This window comes from Bombus bifarius, unplaced genomic scaffold (assembly GCF_011952205.1).
Source record: "Bombus bifarius isolate JDL3187 unplaced genomic scaffold, Bbif_JDL3187 scf7180000008199, whole genome shotgun sequence".
Classification (NCBI taxonomy): domain Eukaryota; kingdom Metazoa; phylum Arthropoda; class Insecta; order Hymenoptera; family Apidae; genus Bombus; species Bombus bifarius.
The window spans coordinates 5,769,919-5,787,506 of NW_022884505.1; the positions used below are offsets into that span (position 1 = coordinate 5,769,919).

The following is a 17,588-nucleotide window of genomic DNA, read 5'->3' on the forward strand; positions in this document are numbered from 1 at the left end:
AATATTATTAATGTCTAGAAATTCGAATACTTGTTATATATTAAAAAGTGAACGGTGATTTGAAGTTTGTATGGTTCTCGTATATGTATTATTTATTTCGTATAGCTTCTTATATAAATATATATTATTATAAAAAAAATATATATATATATATATACATACATACATAAATATACACACACACATGTATTTTCATATAAAATAAAATATATTTTTTTGAACATTAAAATATACGCTTACTTAGGACTATTGTAATTACTGTACGCTATTTGCTACATATACTGCATTATAAGTTTACATTAACAAAGATATTATTTTCATAATAATCTTTTGATATCAATTAAACCGTATAAGGATTAAGTCGATTAAAAATTGCCATTACTTTTGAGTGAAATTATTTTAAACGCTTTCGTACTTAATTACGTCCTTAAAGAAACCATTACCCTGAATGGTTTAGGACTAATGGTGACTCCATCGACAAAATCTTCTGTCGATGGTTCTTCTCCAGGTACTGTGGAAAATGTGAATGCTTGTAACAGAGTAGTAGCTATAATGAATGTATTGCTTCTAGCTAAATTCTCCCCCATACAACGACGTCTGCCTATTGTAAAAAAATAACAGTGTTAAACGTATGATTATTAAAAAAAAAAAAGAAAATGATTACGTCTCTTAATGTTGAAATACGTACCCAAGCCAAATGGCAAGTACGTGGGTGGCGTAATGATATTACCACTTTCGTCTATAAATCTTTCTGGTCGGAAGTTTTCGGGATCGCCCCATGATTCATCCATTAATACTCTATTGAAATTTACCAAAAGCATCGTATTCTAAAATAGCGTTAGCTATATTATTTGCTTAAAGATTTTAATTGCTTCGTACTCGATACCCTTCGTCGCATCAGATACTTACTTTTGGTATCGTATGACCCAATATCGTAGTATCTCTTTGTGCTCTATGTGGGACATTTAACGTTCGTCCTGCGAAGAATCTCAATGATTCCAAGACGATGGCGTTCATATATGTCATTCTAAAGTGAGATAATTAATTACATTTTATACAGACGATCAATAAAAAAATATTAAATTTTCTAATAGCAATCTTAGAATCGAATTTTTGTCAAATTTTGTCTTTCTGAATCACCTCGTCCGATCTTCTAGAGTTGGAAGTCTGTTACGTCCAATTACTCTATCTATTTCTTCGTGCGCCTTTTTCTGTACTTTCGGGAATAGCACTAAATATAAAAAACAAAAGCAAAGACCTTTGGACGTAGTTTCTGAACCTGCTGTAAATAAATCCATACAAATGGCAAGCAATTGAGATTCTGAAACATAGTTTGGTATAATTACGATCGATTTAAATGAAATATTACTCTTAAGGCGTACATCTAATATTCAAATACCTGAAAACGTGTTGTTATAATTTTTAGAGTTCAAAACAGTTAGATATACGTCCATTAAATCTCGCGGCGAGTCTGGTGCAAAGTCGTTCTTATGAGTATCCAGTTCATCCTATAATTATATTACTTAGCTTCTCCTATAATTGACATTCGATATTCAAATGATATTTTGTTTACCTTCAAGTACTCCCAAAGTTGTCGATGAACCTCCACGAACGATTTGTAGCCGGACATTTCTGGCGCGATAAATCTCAGTAGCGGAAAATGACCAAACGGTGCTCCTAACATATCGATTTTCGTTAAAGCCTGTGTCAGAATCCGTTGGAAATAAGTTAGCTCCTCGTCACCGATATTAAACCTGAATTAGATATCTCGAATATAAATTTTGTTATTGAAAAACTGTTTGATCTTTCAATGAGACCAGATCGATATTTCAACTATCAAATAAGATAATACGTGGAAGTAACAGAGAATGAACAACCTTTTACCAGCTATCATTCTCCACAAAGTATTGAGTACTGTAATTCCAAACACGTCGTTCATTGGAATTATCGTTCCAGGATGGGATTGAGCCATCTTGATTTCCACGTATTTGTAAGCATTTACGTACAAATCCGAGGCTTTTACTTGCTTTTCACTCGTTGTATGCTTCTCCATTAATTCTGACTCGTTCGCCTTATCTTTTTCAATTAATCGATATATCTGTCCATTGTCATACTCGTTATTATTGCAATACATTTTAGATTCGTTAATTCGATTATTATGTTCGTCGCTGATTAACTTTTTGATGTGTTCAACGAGCGATCGGCACTCTTCTTGTATTATTACAGCCATGTCTTGCCGACCGAAGCCGAGGTCACGGAGATGTTTCAACACGAATCTTCTTTGCTCGATCCACAAATTTCCATCCACGAGAATTAATCCTTGAATCGAAAAGATCCAAATTCATGAATAAAAGATAAATAAAAAAACGGATCGAATAAGATTAAACGTTTGAAATGAATCTTTAATTAGATAACTAAAGAAAAAGTTGATGTTGATGAAGTTACCTCTCCTACAACCGGAAGTTCGCACATCGTAAAGTAGACCAAGCGGTCTTCCATCGCAATCTTCATTAGCGAACATTGTTCGAATACTCTCATAATCATTTAGTATGACGATACGGTCCACGCCGACTTTCAGACCGACCACCGGCCCATATTTCTTACATAAAGTGAAACAGGTCTTGAACATGTAACCAGTTTTCTTGCGAAGACGAGTCAGTTCGATGGCGCAGCCCAAAATTGGCCACCATTTTGGACCTAAAATCCTCAAAAATTAGACATACACCGACCGCGTTTTTCTTAATATTTATCAAATTGTTAAAAATAATTTTTTTATTCCATTTCTTTTTTTACTAATTGATAATTGATAATTTTGGGGGAGGAAGTTAAAAATGTATAAATTAAGGGAAATATAAGCTAGAGAATATAACAGCACCTGGTGGGTATCCTTTCGGTTTCCGCGATCCTAGATATAGTAGCAGTAAGAGTAGTATTATACATAACACCACCGTGGTAAACATACTGCGAACACAATAAATACCGTTATAAGTTTACTTTACACGGTACTCGATATTTTAGCGCGAATGTATTTGTTCATTTATTTAGAAAATCCCTACCCCAAGCCTAAGAAAAGCCCAAACCCTACGGCACGAGGAAGAAAAGTAGTTGGAATAATGAATAATGAATGTACAACAAAGGAAGTAAAGATGAAAAAGGAATATAAATATATGAGAGAAAAGATGTAGAAGAAAAGACGGGCAAAGGAAGTTACGTTATAAGAACAACGCTGATTGCCTTAACTTGTGAAACCAGCTCCTTCGGAGATATTATTTGCGTAGTAAGTTGCCTATTCTAGTAACGGGGCAACAAAATCTAAGATCACTCGAGAACAAAAAGAAATCAACCCGAAAGACCAGAGTATTGCATAAATAAATTCTAGACTGGATATACTATATCGATTATATGGTATCTTAAGCGGAATATAATCTTTCATATCGATACGTTCTCATGAAAAAAACTTTTAGAGATACACGCTTGCAACAGTTTCGGTAAGGGAAAGTGATTAAACGAGATGCGGAATTCGACTCTCACCTCGATTGCCGTTTTCGACTATTTTGAAACGTGGGTTTGCGCCGCGCTTTTGAGGAAGAAAGTGGACATACACGCGGACTCGTGAGAGAAAGTTACACGGAAGGGCCGAAACATGCTCTCACTTTCATTATTTCATAACTCTTTGCGTAATCGGTGTATACGCTTAAGCGTTTTTTATTCTTTTTCCAAACGTGTCATCTTTTTCGATATATTCCAATTGCATCTTCGATCACTGATCCCATGTCTACGATACACAATACTATCAACAATATTATCGCGATCAGTTGTACTTTTTGTCCTCTTCCTCTCTTATTAAAACAGCCTTTTTATCTTCACTATTTAAGTATTTCAAGTGAATCATACGACAATTAAATTTTCATTATTGTAAACTATTTTCTAAAGTTTCCTATACAACTGTCTCCCTTTTCGACATATTTTCTTGTGTCTTGTATTTTCTTCACAAATAATATTTTGCGAATGAATCAAAAAAATACAATCAAAACCTATGAATAATAAATTTATAGCGTCCAAATATTAGCGCAATAATTTATCAACGACTAATTTAGAAAATTTGTTTTAAAGTTAGATAAAATGCAAATCGATATAGAAACAATTTTTACATTGAATTTGGATTATTAAACATTACTAAAGCGATAATCTGTCTGATACATCTATCCGTATCCTTAAATCAATCTTACCTTACATCTGGAGAAATTTGCTGTTCTGTTGTGCACGCAAAACTGGCCGTGGTCCAGCCTGCAAACGGCTTTTAAATACCCCTCTTCGTATCCAACGATTTTTCATTTTGCGTACAGAAGATAACAGCCTTAAGTTGTATCTTCGGTTAAAACTTGTTGAATAACAGTTTTACGATACAGCTTAATACGGTTATCTTCTGTCCGCAAAATGAAAGATCGTTGGATACGAAGAGGGGTATTTAAAAGCAATCTTATACAATTTAAATACAGCTCAACCATTATACGCGCATCATGAGTAGAATAATTTATTAATATTAGTGAAAGTTATACATATTAACGATATCTAGCTGTAAATAATAAAATTAATTTTTAGAAGCATACTGAAGAAGCGGAAGTTGCTGGCATTTTTGTTTTCTTTTTATTTGAAATCATTAATAATTACATTGACAGTCCTTCAGTTACTTCGACTTAGTAATTCCAATGCTTGTTCTTTATACCGCGGTCTTCCGAGTTGACTCCTTTTTTCCAACGATCTCAGAGTTCCCGAACTATGCAGGTATTGAAGTATTTTTGAACGAGTCGATATCTTCTCTAGATCTTACTATAAGTTCAGGCGATCAGCGTTGCAATTATTTGACTCTTAACGTGTTACTATAGTATAACTTGCTTTGTTCGTCTTTTTTCTTATATATTTATATTTCCTTTTTTTGTTTTCTTTGTCGTATATCTGTCATTCTTTATTACAAGTACTTCTCTTCGTTGTACAAATATAGAGCTTGTGCCCGCGATTTATAAATAAATAAATTAACTAATCTTATCGGAATATTTTTTTTTTAGAAGTAAATTTTATTGCAATAAATAAAAGGAGCATCGAGCATGAAACTGAAAAGATCAAATAAATTGTTCCGTACCACGATCCAGTCATTAAACACTCGGCCATTTCTTCAGTCACAACACCGTTCGAGAATAACCGTTTCTAATTTTATAAAGATGCCATGTATCTTCTCCAGTCTTATTTCTCCGTCTATGTTTCCCTTAACATATTCACTCGGACCAGCAATAATCCCCAAAAAATCGTTACTGCCGTGCTGAAAATTAGTCTTTATTACCACTAATTCTGCCTGTTCTGCCTAAAATCTGCCTGAAATAAGGTTTAATGTTTGCCGTCGAATCCCTTATTTTTACGATGCATTATCGAGGCGCTCCCCGGTTTTGTTAACTGTAACTAACGATTAAATGTTGGGACACGCGCGATTTCCGCGTGCGTCACTCGAGGGTACGCTCCGTATCTACGTTTGGGGGCTTCAGTTTGGGGCGGTCAGTTCTCTTCTTTTCTTATCAGTTCTTCCAACCAATTAACAGCGATGACCGTTACCCTTACTTCTTCACCGAAATTTTTAATTGACTAATCCGCTTGTCCCGTGTTCTAGGCTCGTCCATCTCAAGTTTTCATCTTTTCCACATATATCACTTACACTCAGCTTTCCGCGCAAGGTACGCAATAAAACAGTACCGTTCCGTATACACTGAACGAACATTCATTCGCACATTCAGTCTCCGAAGGTGTTCTCTGTGAAATATACAGTTATATTTAAACTTTAAAACCCCGTGTCAGATTCCATCTAAATATTCCTATAATTGTAATCGAAGTAGGGAATCGGCTTATTCGTAGTGTCGATACTAATCAAGACGAGAATTTATGATCCTCGTTGACGAGTCATACCGCAGACGTGTCTCCCTGCGAACACAGTCAAACATAAATATAATAAAATATCTTTTATTGTGCAGTGACTAAATTACACATAAATTATTTTATATATGTTCTTTCTCTTTTTCTATTCCTTCTTCTTGCTCTACTTTTTCTTCTTCCTTTACTTTTTCTTCTTCCTCTACCTTTTCTTCTTCCTCTACTTCTACGAATTCAAAAGGTAGACGATCACCCCATTCGCTACTCCTTGCACAACGATATGTATTTCTAAAAATGCAAAACATTACATTAACGTCACTGAAATTCTTTTATAATACATTTTTTAAAACTTAGATAATACACACTTTCCATTTTTCCATGTGGTAAAAATTTGTTCTTCTAATTTTCCCGAAGATGTACACATACGGCATATAACATGTTTGGAACGTTTCAATACTTCTCTGACAATTCGAGGCCATTTACAATCATTTTCGGGACGGTTACCTAAAAAATTATACATTTTTAAAAAAAGAAATATATACTGGGAAATTTATTTATTGTTCCTAGATTATTTTCATTACATATAACTGACATTACTATGTAATATCGTGCTAAAGTACCTTTTTTGAGTACCACATACGAGTAACGTTCACGTTTATACATCGAGTTTCCACCAATAGGTAATGTTAGATAAGTAATTTCAAAATTACAAGGAGTGTTATCTGTCGTATATCTAGGACACACTGTATCGTGAGGGCACTAAAATGTTAATATTATATGTTAAATTAATGTGTACCATAAGATGATGATTATATTAACACTTACAGGTGAAAATACATGAGCACCATGGGCTTTTTTAGAATTCAGTATAAATTCTCGTGCTTCGTTAACTAGCTATTTAAAATAAAGTGATTAGTTATAAATACATCATTTAAAATCAATTAATTAATCAATATATTAAATATCATTATTTAAAATACAATAAAAATCAATTTTTAAGAGTGTGTATAACTTACTCTGAATCCAACATTCGTTCCTTGTTCTATAATAATCAAATATTGTTCTGTTTTACACCATAATTTTGAAATTGTTTCGAGACGAGATATTTGATGTGGTAATTCCAATAAAGAGTAAGCACTCACTACAATATCGTAAGTTGGCTACGATAGAAACAACATCTTTAAACTCTGTTTTAGATACTTGAATACGATATAAGTTATATTCTTACAATTGGAGACGCAGGAAAAAATTGTCGATAGAAAATATGCATTGGTTTAACTTGTGGTATAGCTCTTTTCATAAGGCATTCAGATAATTCATGCATATCTTTAGAAATATCAACACAATAATACTCCTTAATAGAATTAACCCAGAATTTTGAGGCTGCCCTAGTGAAATTAGATTTATATTCCCCTAATATTTTTACTTCAATACCTTTAGAAGAAAGAAAAATAATTTTTATGTATATTATATCTTACCACATAACTGTTCCAGTACCCGAACCAAAATCAAATAATGTCTTTGGCGTGAAATTTTTATCGTTATTAACAATTTCGTTGAAAATTTTATACAAAACAGAATATTCAGGCATACTTCTATTAACTAAATATGATAAGCTTGTGTAGGTATCATAATGAATTGGCGCCCAATTATAAAGAATAGTTTTAAGAAGCCTTTTAGCTTCTGGGTTTTCAAATTTATCATCGTTATTTAAATCTTGCATTTCATGTTGGTTAAGTCTTGACTGAACTTCTTTCATTTTCAAACGAACATCTTTCTTTTCTGGTGGAGGCTGTCGATTATATAGATGTGCTGCTAATTTTTGACTGCTTGCACATATGCCTTGTAATGAAATGGTTCTATCTGTAAAAATATAAAATTAATACTTGAAATATTTAAACATAACAATCATGGAATCTCATATTAATGATATACAACATATTTTTTTAAGCTTGTTACCATATAGAATGTCTCGAACTGCATCTGCAAGCCAACTTGGTTTCTCTACTTGTCTAGGTTTTAATATACCTGGATGTTGTTTATGTTTAAGTCTATCATTTGAAATTAATTCATTCACAGCATCTACAACTTCCATTCTTTGTTTTGTTGAGAACTAATAAAACGAAAGCAATGTCTAAATTTGTGCTTTCATATATATACTTAGTAATATAAAATGATAATTAATATAAAATAAAAAAATAAGGCATAAACTTATATTACTTAGTAATAGAAAATAATAAGCTATGATTATTCCTATAAGAACAATCTATTAATATAAATGTTCTTAATTACCCATCGCATTTGTTTATATCCCGAAAAAGCTAGTCTTGTTGACATGATGATAATCTTATTTCTTAATTTTGGTTTTTTATCAGTTAAAGAACTGTATATAAAATATTAACATTTATAATATAAGGACGTACTAACTTTAATGCCATTAATTAAAACAACAATATGAATGTTCAAAATTCGATGAGGCGTACAAAATATAATAATATTATTATAATATAATGCAGTATATGTATATTCTATAACCTCAAAGAAATTCTGCGTAAAGGTATCTATCGTATGCTTAACATGTTTTTTCTAAGATAATTTATGAATCTCCTTCATATACAATTAATCGTGATATATGTGTACTGGTACAGTCGGTGAAATTCGAACACTACAGTTGTCGAATTAATTAATTCATAAAAAAATGAAATTCACAGAGCACTTAAGTGCTCATATTACACCAGAATGGAGAAAACAATATATAAATTACGAGGTAAAAGAATTAGAAATATTTATTTTCGATCTAATGTCAACTTTACAAGTTTGTAGTTAATGATCAAACGTTTTAAGAAATGTATATTAAAATAAAAATACTATTTTATAGGAAATGAAAGCATTGCTCTATGCTGCGGTAGAACAAGCACCAGCTGCAGACATAACGGAATCCCACATATTAGAACGTTATTTTAGCAAATTTGACGAACAATTTTTTCACTATTGTGATAAGGAATTGGCAAAGATAAATACGTTTTATTCAGGTAAATTTTTCATCTTACAATAATTATTTAATTTACTTACAATATTAATTAAAAAGTATATTAATTATTTGTCTATTTCATTAGAAAAATTAGCAGAAGCAACACGTAGATTTGCAACCCTCAACAATGAATTAAGTGAAATTCTGTCAGTTTCTGAGCAGGTACAGGGAAGTCGTAAAATCCGTTACCGTAACAATATTCTGCACAAAAAGCCAGTCTCAGCACGAAAACTTCAAGAACTGAAATTAGCTTTTTCTGAATTTTACCTTTTTCTCATTTTACTTCAAAATTACCAGAATCTTAATTTTACTGGATTTAGAAAGATATTAAAAAAACACGATAAAGTGAGTAAAAACAATTAATGTATATAAAAGTTTGTATTTACAATAACTAATAGAAAATTGTTACGTTAGCTTTTAAATATAGATCTTGGAGCAAAATGGAGAGCAGAGCATGTAGATACAGCGTTATTTCACACGCACAAAGACATAGACAGACTTATTGCAGAAACAGAAGCATTGGTTACCAGAGATTTAGAACATGGAGACAGACAACGTGCTATGAAACGTTTAAGAGTCCCTCCACTTGGAGAACAGCTTTCTCCATGGATTACATTCAAAGTGGGACTTTTTTCAGGGGCCTTTGTGGTTCTTCTTATAGCAGTGGTACTTTCAGGTAGCTAAACACATGCAATGCGCGTATAAAGAAGTTTTTAATATTTGTATCATTTGATAGGTGCACGTTATAGCGACAACAATAATTGGCGAGTTTTGTGTAGATTATATCGTGGACCACTTCTTATGATTCAGTTTCTTTTTCTCATGGGAATTAATGTATATGGATGGAGATCTTCTGGCGTAAATCACGTTTTAATATTTGAACTGGATCCCCGTAATCACTTATCGGAACAGGTTGTATACTTTGTGAATGTTATGTATGTTAGTCAGTGACATGTATAATGTATTTTTAGCACATTATTGAAATGGCTAGTGTATTTGGATTGGTTTGGTCTCTATCAATTTTGGGATTTTTATACAGTGAAACGTTAGGAATACCACCATTTGTTCAGCCTGTAAGTCTTTGTAATATATAAAGTTATTAAAAGATATATGTAAGTTATGTTTCAGATGTTGTTGTATATATTACTGGTTTTGTTTTTGTTCAATCCAACAAAAACATTACGTTACGAAGCTAGATTTTGGGCACTCCGTGTCTTGGGTAGAATATTTTGCGCTCCATTTTTCTATGTCGGATTTGCTGACTTCTGGCTTGCCGATCAACTTAATTCGCTAAATACCGTTTTCTTAGATTTTCAATATTTCGTTTGCTTTTATGTGCAAAATTCTTCGTGGACCGACGTCACTGGTTCGTAATTAGATATTGTAAATTATAATTTTACAGCTCAACAGAAGTTAGTAATTACCTAATTGATGTATTTTTTGGTAGATGCAGAAACTTGTATAATGCGCGAATTATCAATGAGATTATTTGTAGCTTGTTTGCCAGCATGGTTTCGATTTGCACAGTGTCTACGGCGATATAGAGATACAAAGGAAGCCTTTCCTCACCTTGTAAATGCTGGGAAATATGCTACTAGTTTCTTCGTTGTAGTATTTTCTTATTTATATTTAACTAATGCTAGTAAGTATCTTTAAGAATAGTTAACATAACGAAAGAATTATAATACGTCTAGAGTAATTACTACCTTGCAGAGTATTACGTGATGTCTACCGAAAATCCCTATTTTTATTTATGGATAATCGTAAGTATTATGAGTTCTTGTTTCACGTACACATGGGATATAAAATTAGATTGGGGATTGTTTGACAATAATGCAGGAGAAAATAAATTTTTAAGGGAAGAAATTGTTTATTCCTCTCCGGTAAGATTGATTGTTTATATAAATTAAGATAGTAATTTTATATCTATGCAGTAATATTTATATTATGTTGTAGTACTATTATTATTTTGCAATAATCGAAGATTTTATACTCCGTTTTGGTTGGGCATTTTCGTTGTCTCTCACCGAAATGGGATACGTACATGCAGATTTAATGGTTTCTATAATTGCGCCATTGGAAGTGTTCAGGTAAGTTAGAAGTAAGTTGATATCGTTAGCAACATAGGTATATTTTTAGAAATTGCGATTTTGGCTGTACATCCATGTATGATCTATTTCATACTGCACATCGTTATCGTAGTCTCATTTTTAGACAAGCTTGATGACATTTTTCGTTTGCATGAAATTTAAAATTATTTTATATTTCAGTCACGCAAAATTTATAAAGCGATGTTGACTAAGTGAAACAACTAATAAATCATAATAAACAACAAAATAAAATTTTTGTTTATTTTTCACTTTTATCCTTGTTTTATTTATTCCATCGTGTATTTCATTAATCGCATTAATCTTTTCTTCCGTCTTCGTTAAATGTTTAAGTAATATTTTATTATTGTCGATTTATCATCAGTAACTACGTAAACGTTTTTATTTACCATAAGAAATATTATGTATCAATTCGCCTTACTAATCAGTTGATAGAAGGTACATATGGAATTATTTTCGTCTGGAAAACGAACACCTATACAATGTAGGCAAATTTCGAGCTGTCCGAGATATCTCCATAGGGCCTTACAGACGCAATGAACACGATGAACCGAAGGCTGCTATACATCTTATGGATCGTACGAACAGCGACGATGATGAAAGGACGGCGTTTCGTGATAATTGAAATTGTCATCTTGTAATTGCATCTTTTATTCTTGTATACTTTAATTTGTAAACATAATCATTTTCATGTATATATATATATATATATGTATATATATATACAATGTATAGCCTCCATTTATCAATGAAATGAATTCTTTTTTCCTTATTTGTATATTGTATACTAACTTGCATGTTTCGCATGTTAAGTTAACCAATGGTTTAATTTATGCTTTCAAGCTCGTATTTATCCATCATTTTATTACATTCGAAATTGTCACGTATAAAGATTGATTACACGTACAATTTTGATTTCGAAGTAATTGCTGCTCCTTCCTAATAGGAGATTTGTATGGAATTTTTTCCGTTTGGAAAACGAACACCTGAATAATTGCGGCAAGTTCAGAGCTGTCAGAGACATATCTGTTGCACCGGTTGATTGCTCTGATCAAACTCAAATCTTGAGGATGATGGATGCAGCGGATGGGGTGATCAACCGGAAGAGAAAGGAAAACGTAGGGGATAAAAAGCCATCACGCACATTTTCTAGAGGTGAATCCCTAATTTGTGATCTTGATACATAAACGTACTCAAGTACAACAAGCGATTTACAAAAGTTGGATATTAATCGATTTCTCCCTGTAAATGTAAAGAAAATAATAGTTTTATTCGTATCGTTAAAGTACAGGTATATATGATTCTACGAGTTAGACTATACGTGGTAAATGTACAAATCTCGCGAGTGTATTATCAAGTTGTTACACAACATCCATAGCTATGCCTGTATTCTTGCCACAGTATCGTGTATGAATATTCCCGCGCAGTCTCGTTCACGAGAATTAATTTTTCGAGAGTTTCGAGATATTCGCTGAATATGTCAGAATCTTAAATTCAAAATGTGGCGGTAAATACATCACGAATAAACACGAATTTTTCTTAATCATACAAAATATCAATTACAAATTGTAATTAAAATAAAGTATTTTGATGTTTTTAGTAAGTTATTGGAATTCTTTCTCTTAATAAATAAGCTTTTCTACCTCCTTCTTCGTAATTATCGTTTTTTTTATCGTTTCAACGTTAATTTTCGTTTATTTTGATAGAAAATAATAATGTTATTTTCCTTCGAGTTAACCCGAGCATAATTCAAAATACTTCTATCGAGCTCGAAGAGCTGAGCTGAATAAAATGAAGTATTAAATGCCGACTGGTATCGTGTGTGATTTGAGTCAGATATACATAGACATAATGTTAATACCCGTTGAACAGTTGTTGCGATTAGCAGTGCATTGATGGTACAGTGATGAAAACGCTCACAAGGCATTGTGATGGAATTTCTTTTTTTATAGTGCTGAAGGTATTATTAATCGCATCACGTTACGAAAGAAAATATCGTTCGAACAACGAGGAAAGGGATCAAATATCGAAAGGATCAACGATTTACTTTTAAAGGATTGTATTTCATTTCTAGTACAATTGTTCGTAAGTACATATTCTTACACTTTAAGCGTCGTTTATTTCTCGTCGCAGATTTTAAAGTGTTTTACGAGTCGATATTATTGACTTTTTCGAATGCCTTTCGCATGTATCGAGACATAAGCGGATAAAGGTATTAAGTAATCTTACTTTTGTTATAGAAGATATAGATCATCGTTGTCATAACATATAGATCGTTTAAAAAAGCAATTGAAATACTCTAAAAGCTTTAAAAGAAGACAAGTATTCCAACCGTTGACCGTTAGAAACAATATAAAACTTTCAATTAACACGTATATCGATGCATTGGCAATTCGAAAATGCCATCGTACATACAATTTCTTCAAATGTTCGATTAGATCGGAATTTTAAGAGCACCGCGCCATGTCCGATACATAGGTTCATGGTGGCTACCGTGGTAAATGTTATTTCCAGATATAGGTAGTATTTGCAATAGGACCGAGCTCGAGGGTAAAACTACAGACGCGGGGCATCGAACACGGAAACAAGTCTGCAGAAGGGCAAGTGTCGGTTTCATCGACGACGATATCGTGGTGGAAAGGGTAATAGCGGTATTGATTGCAGCGGAACTTGACCGCGCAAACTCTCTGTCTGCCCTCAATGAAATGACGTGCTTACATATGGAACCACGACGGACCGAACGACGATAAAAACCTGTGGATACCACACCTGGCTGACACCTGCCAGTTGAAACGGTGATGATGACATCGACCCTCTGCACCTGCACATGGCTACTGCTACCCTGCTGCGTTCTCGTCACCCTCTCCACCGGTGAACTGAATTTTTATCGAGGTGAGCATATCGTCCGTTCGCCCGAAAACACTGCTCTTTTCGAGGGTAATGACACCACGGTGTAGCATTGCTCTCGATTCAAGGTTCACGATCTTTCGCTTCTTTTTATTACGTTTTCGCTATTGTCTTGCTATAGGTTCGTTGAATTCGTGATAACGTTCCAACATGATCCGAAGAGATGATACCTTGCAAGATAGCACGAATGTCATCGTCACGACGCAATCGATAGTTTTCGCGTTGCTTTTTCTTTCAATTTTCTGCCACGCTAGTCCCATTTCTTGTCAATGTTTCATCTGTTTTTCACGAAACGAAGCGAAAGTTTTAAATTTCAAGTTTTATAAGGAATGTTTGGGTTCGTTCAAAGTTTGCATATGTTTTCGTGTGGACGACCTCAACGTTAAACAGTTGTTGCACGTTCCTCTTTAATTTGGATTTAATTTTTCTTTCGGGACACGGTTCCATCGAATAATCTACCCGTTCATCGTCGAATATATGATTTCTTTAGAAAGAAGAAATCTAGTTAGACGATATACGTGTACTTGGGTGTACGTACGTATGTACGACAAAGAGGATTTGTCTTGTAGACGACTATACGGTCCGCGTGCCATAGTTTCCAACGGAATAGAAATATGTTTATCAAAGTTGCGGCAATGCACGCGTCGCGTCGTGCGTTAAACGACGTGGCTGTTAACCGCAGAAACTTCCTGTACAAGTTCCTACGGTATCATTAGGAAGTAAACCGATAACTGTGAGTGTTGTATAGTTTGTTGAAACGTCGTTTCGCTTGAGTTTATTACATTTAACAAGTAATAAAAATAGCTGCGAAATCAAACACCGAGGCCTACTAACTAAGACGCAACAAGTTGCACGTAGGAAAATGAATTTCTACACGATTGGATAGAAACAATAACGTGATCATTTTTCCAGATGGAATCGCTTTTAGGCAATTGATGAAGTACCTCGAGGGGCAGAGAACGCATTTTCTCTCACTGTTGGCGAATCAAGCTCACAAGAAGCATCATTTAGGCTTGGATCGTCAAAAGGAGAGGGATATCCTGAAAGCGTTGATCAACAAAGGCAGCTTGGCGGATATTCAAAGAAAGGAAAAAGCAAAAGGATGGAACTATCGGCAAACGCGATACAACGAGCCGATCAACGAGTTGCCGCGAGAAAGGGAGCATTATTTTTCGTTATACGAGCTAAGCCCGCTCGAAAGTCCTTTGGAGTATCCAAACTTTAAGTTGCCTTATCTTCCCCGTGAAACGGATGGCGAAGATACGAATTTTCAAGACGATGACTACGGATACGATCGGAATCCACTATCGAAACATTTGCCTTTCGACGAGACCAACTTGGACAGGGGAATGAAGGAGGAACCGTTGGAATTTCACGGAAGGTACAGTAGTGGATCGATTAACGAGTACGGGAAAAATGATATACAGATACAAAAGCTGGAAGCGACCACTCCGGATTTTACTTTCGACTCGAATTTACACGATAGACAACCGTTCGCTGTAAAGCCCAATGATCCCAGATATTATCAGGATGCTCCTTTTTTCTTAGGTACGTCAAACTTAATAAATATACATATTTTACTAATTTCTTTTCATACGCGTACAATATTTTGCAAATTTTCCTATTTCTCTTTGTTATCCGCCATATCCCTTGTGATTAACAGATAACAAAGATAACTCGGATTTTGAGCAATCGATGAAAAATAACACGAAGTGGGAACGAGAGAATACAGCGATTGGAAAAGGACACACGATGCAACAGGAGAAGGCGAGAGACATGGAGTCGAAATTTAAGGATACGTCGGTGATCGTGATACCGGAGTTGGAACGACGTATGGAGTACAACCCGATGTTCGTACCTGTAAACCAGGATTTGAATAACGATATATATTTTATTGGTAAGTCAATGGATTCTCTTTATCGCTTGGAATTATGTGAAATGCCAAATTTGCCCCGTTTCCTTCTAGCTGTCGTTGCTGGCTGCAGCGCAGCGGCGATGTTTGCTCTCGTATTAATCGCTTTGACATGGTGCAGGTAATATAATAAATAATATTTCACGTTAATAAACGATCGTACAACCGATTTCTAAAGGTTTACTTAACGTTATCGTTCGATTCTTAACAGGTTAAAACGGGGTGCTAAAGCGGCTGCTGATATAGAATATCCAGCTTACGGTGTAACTGGTCCAAATAAAGAGATATCACCATCTGGAGACCAAAGACTCGCGCAATCTGCCCAGATGTATCACTTCCAACATCAGAAACAACAAATCATCGCTATGGAAAAGTAAGTCATTTAAATAACGCATTTGAAGCAACAACTATCCTTGTTTCATGTCTTCGATTTATTGCGATGTTTAAAAGAAAATGGGTATAGGAAATGCTCAGTGAGAATTTTTGTCCAACCTTTGCAAGTGTCAAAGCGGTTTTTAAAAGTTTTATTCTAATTAGAGAGTATTGTTTGGATAATGATTTGTGTAGTCGTGTTTCTGCAACCAGAGACCCAGGCTCTGTATCCGAAGCAGAGAGCGAGGAAGAAAACGAGGAAGGAGACTACACTGTTTACGAATGCCCAGGACTGGCTTCTGTAAGTTACATTTATACTTAGTTAGATCGCCAGAATCGTATAACGATGTTACATCGCTAACGTGTTTTTGTTAAGACTGGTGAAATGGAAGTAAAAAATCCGTTATTCCACGACGATCCAACACCGGCGACACCGGCAAAAGCTAACAAAGAAGAGGACCATATATAGTTTGACTAAATTCCGAATATATTTGATTTTAATATATTTTCTGGTGCTTAGCTCACTGTTAACGTACCATATCGGAAACATTTATCTATATATCGAATGTACGCAACTTTAATATTTGTACGACGCGGGAAGTCGAGATAGAAAATTAAGCAAAAGATCTGACACGAGACCATTTTTGCGTTTTGTGAAAGAGTTTACCACGTGAAACGATGAACATTCTACCGTCGTTAAAACCTATCGTGTTTATTTGAAAACACATATTTTTTAACTCCATGATGTACTATAGTTTGTACTTTCATAGCAAGTACGGTTAGCCATATGATTGACATTATTTTTCTACTCACCGTTAGACTTGCAACATAGAGTACGGATTGGAGATTATAGCTACGTATAACGTTTAATATCACTTTATACCTGATTATAATTTTTCAATATAGTAATAACGTTTATCGCATGTTTTCACCAACTCTTCCTTTCTCTACGTATCGATAACTATTGTTCGTCCACCGAAGAAATTTATTATTCCTCTATGATTCGAAAGTGTCTAGTAATAACTTAAAAGTAGATATACGTTCTAAATCAGAATTTCGGTTTAGGCTTATGGAATTATCGTGGCTGTTAATGGTACATTTTGGATTCAGTTGTTCGTTGACGTTCGTAAAAATATATACATATATACATATATACATACATATAATGTGTAACCACATTAAATTTGATATTTTCTCAAGGCAAAAAATATATTTAATGTCACAATAATCGAAAGAATTTCGTGTATCGTAGTACACAGAAAGTTTATTTTACGTGTAATTCGTGACTCGACGTATAAAAGTACGGAACACTTTGTGTTAACATAGTTGTACCAACGTTTAG

At 34.0% G+C, this 17,588-nt stretch overlaps 4 protein-coding genes across 6 annotated transcripts; 2 read left to right on the forward strand and 2 right to left on the reverse strand.

Moving 5' to 3' along the window:
- Positions 1 to 195: 195 nt before the first annotated feature.
- Positions 196 to 3,025, reverse strand: LOC117210163 (probable cytochrome P450 303a1). Its single transcript, XM_033452907.1, has 9 exons — positions 2,876 to 3,025; positions 2,446 to 2,697; positions 1,878 to 2,319; positions 1,574 to 1,754; positions 1,400 to 1,508; positions 1,141 to 1,321; positions 910 to 1,027; positions 689 to 827; positions 196 to 601 (listed from the first exon to the last, which is right to left on the reverse strand). The coding sequence occupies exons 1-9, from the start codon at positions 2,958 to 2,960 to the stop codon at positions 420 to 422; spliced, it is 1,689 nt and encodes a 562-aa protein (XP_033308798.1). The 5' UTR covers positions 2,961 to 3,025; the 3' UTR covers positions 196 to 419.
- A 1,493-nt stretch (positions 3,026 to 4,518) lies between these two features.
- Positions 4,519 to 8,619, reverse strand: LOC117210165 (methyltransferase-like protein 17, mitochondrial). Of its 2 annotated transcripts, XR_004488052.1 has the most exons (10): positions 8,209 to 8,619; positions 7,876 to 8,029; positions 7,395 to 7,779; positions 7,145 to 7,304; positions 6,933 to 7,076; positions 6,742 to 6,810; positions 6,537 to 6,675; positions 6,282 to 6,420; positions 5,460 to 6,204; positions 4,519 to 5,370 (listed from the first exon to the last, which is right to left on the reverse strand). XR_004488052.1 is itself a non-coding variant. In XM_033452913.1 (9 exons), the coding sequence occupies exons 1-9, from the start codon at positions 8,251 to 8,253 to the stop codon at positions 6,042 to 6,044; spliced, it is 1,398 nt and encodes a 465-aa protein (XP_033308804.1). In that variant the 5' UTR covers positions 8,254 to 8,619; the 3' UTR covers positions 4,519 to 6,041. The 2 variants fall into 2 exon arrangements, 1 of the variants encoding a protein (XP_033308804.1); XM_033452913.1 differs by having other exon boundaries at positions 4,519 to 6,204.
- On the forward strand, positions 8,615 to 12,662 carry LOC117210162 (xenotropic and polytropic retrovirus receptor 1-like). The gene is made up of 11 exons (XM_033452906.1): positions 8,615 to 8,683; positions 8,795 to 8,948; positions 9,033 to 9,292; positions 9,362 to 9,623; positions 9,684 to 9,859; positions 9,919 to 10,020; positions 10,076 to 10,313; positions 10,395 to 10,589; positions 10,661 to 10,830; positions 10,904 to 11,037; positions 12,002 to 12,662. Exons 1-11 carry the CDS (start codon positions 8,615 to 8,617, stop codon positions 12,240 to 12,242), a joined length of 2,001 nt encoding a protein of 666 aa, XP_033308797.1. The 3' UTR covers positions 12,243 to 12,662.
- A 797-nt stretch (positions 12,663 to 13,459) lies between these two features.
- On the forward strand, positions 13,460 to 17,070 carry LOC117210166. 2 transcript variants are annotated; one of them, XM_033452915.1, is made up of 8 exons: positions 13,461 to 13,947; positions 14,875 to 15,253; positions 15,287 to 15,510; positions 15,626 to 15,859; positions 15,929 to 15,995; positions 16,086 to 16,247; positions 16,460 to 16,547; positions 16,623 to 17,070. In XM_033452915.1, exons 1-8 carry the CDS (start codon positions 13,854 to 13,856, stop codon positions 16,713 to 16,715), a joined length of 1,341 nt encoding a protein of 446 aa, XP_033308806.1. In that variant the 5' UTR covers positions 13,461 to 13,853; the 3' UTR covers positions 16,716 to 17,070. The 2 variants fall into 2 exon arrangements, with proteins under 2 accessions (XP_033308805.1, XP_033308806.1); XM_033452914.1 differs by having other exon boundaries at positions 13,460 to 13,947; positions 14,875 to 15,510; positions 16,442 to 16,547.
- The last annotated feature ends 518 nt before the right edge of the window (positions 17,071 to 17,588 follow it).

Coding starts and splice junctions, on each gene's coding strand:
- LOC117210163 (XM_033452907.1), bottom strand. CDS start 2,960: ATGTTTACCACGGTGGTGTTATGTATAATACTACTCTTACTGCTACTA. Junction 1,509..1,573: donor AACTTTGGGAGTACTTGAAG/GTAAACAAAATA, acceptor ATATAATTATAG/GATGAACTGGATACTCATAA. Junction 602..688: donor GTACTTGCCATTTGGCTTGG/GTACGTATTTCA, acceptor TTTTTACAATAG/GCAGACGTCGTTGTATGGGG.
- LOC117210166 (XM_033452914.1), top strand. CDS start 13,854: ATGATGACATCGACCCTCTGCACCTGCACATGGCTACTGCTACCCTGC. Junction 15,511..15,625: donor GGATGCTCCTTTTTTCTTAG/GTACGTCAAACT, acceptor TGTGATTAACAG/ATAACAAAGATAACTCGGAT. Junction 16,548..16,622: donor AATGCCCAGGACTGGCTTCT/GTAAGTTACATT, acceptor GTTTTTGTTAAG/ACTGGTGAAATGGAAGTAAA.
- LOC117210162 (XM_033452906.1), top strand. CDS start 8,615: ATGAAATTCACAGAGCACTTAAGTGCTCATATTACACCAGAATGGAGA. Junction 9,860..9,918: donor GTAATCACTTATCGGAACAG/GTTGTATACTTT, acceptor ATGTATTTTTAG/CACATTATTGAAATGGCTAG. Junction 10,314..10,394: donor TTCGTGGACCGACGTCACTG/GTTCGTAATTAG, acceptor ATTTTTTGGTAG/ATGCAGAAACTTGTATAATG.
- LOC117210165 (XM_033452913.1), bottom strand. CDS start 8,253: ATGTCAACAAGACTAGCTTTTTCGGGATATAAACAAATGCGATGG. Junction 6,421..6,536: donor GTATGTGGTACTCAAAAAAG/GTACTTTAGCAC, acceptor ATAATTTTTTAG/GTAACCGTCCCGAAAATGAT. Junction 6,205..6,281: donor ACCACATGGAAAAATGGAAA/GTGTGTATTATC, acceptor TTGCATTTTTAG/AAATACATATCGTTGTGCAA.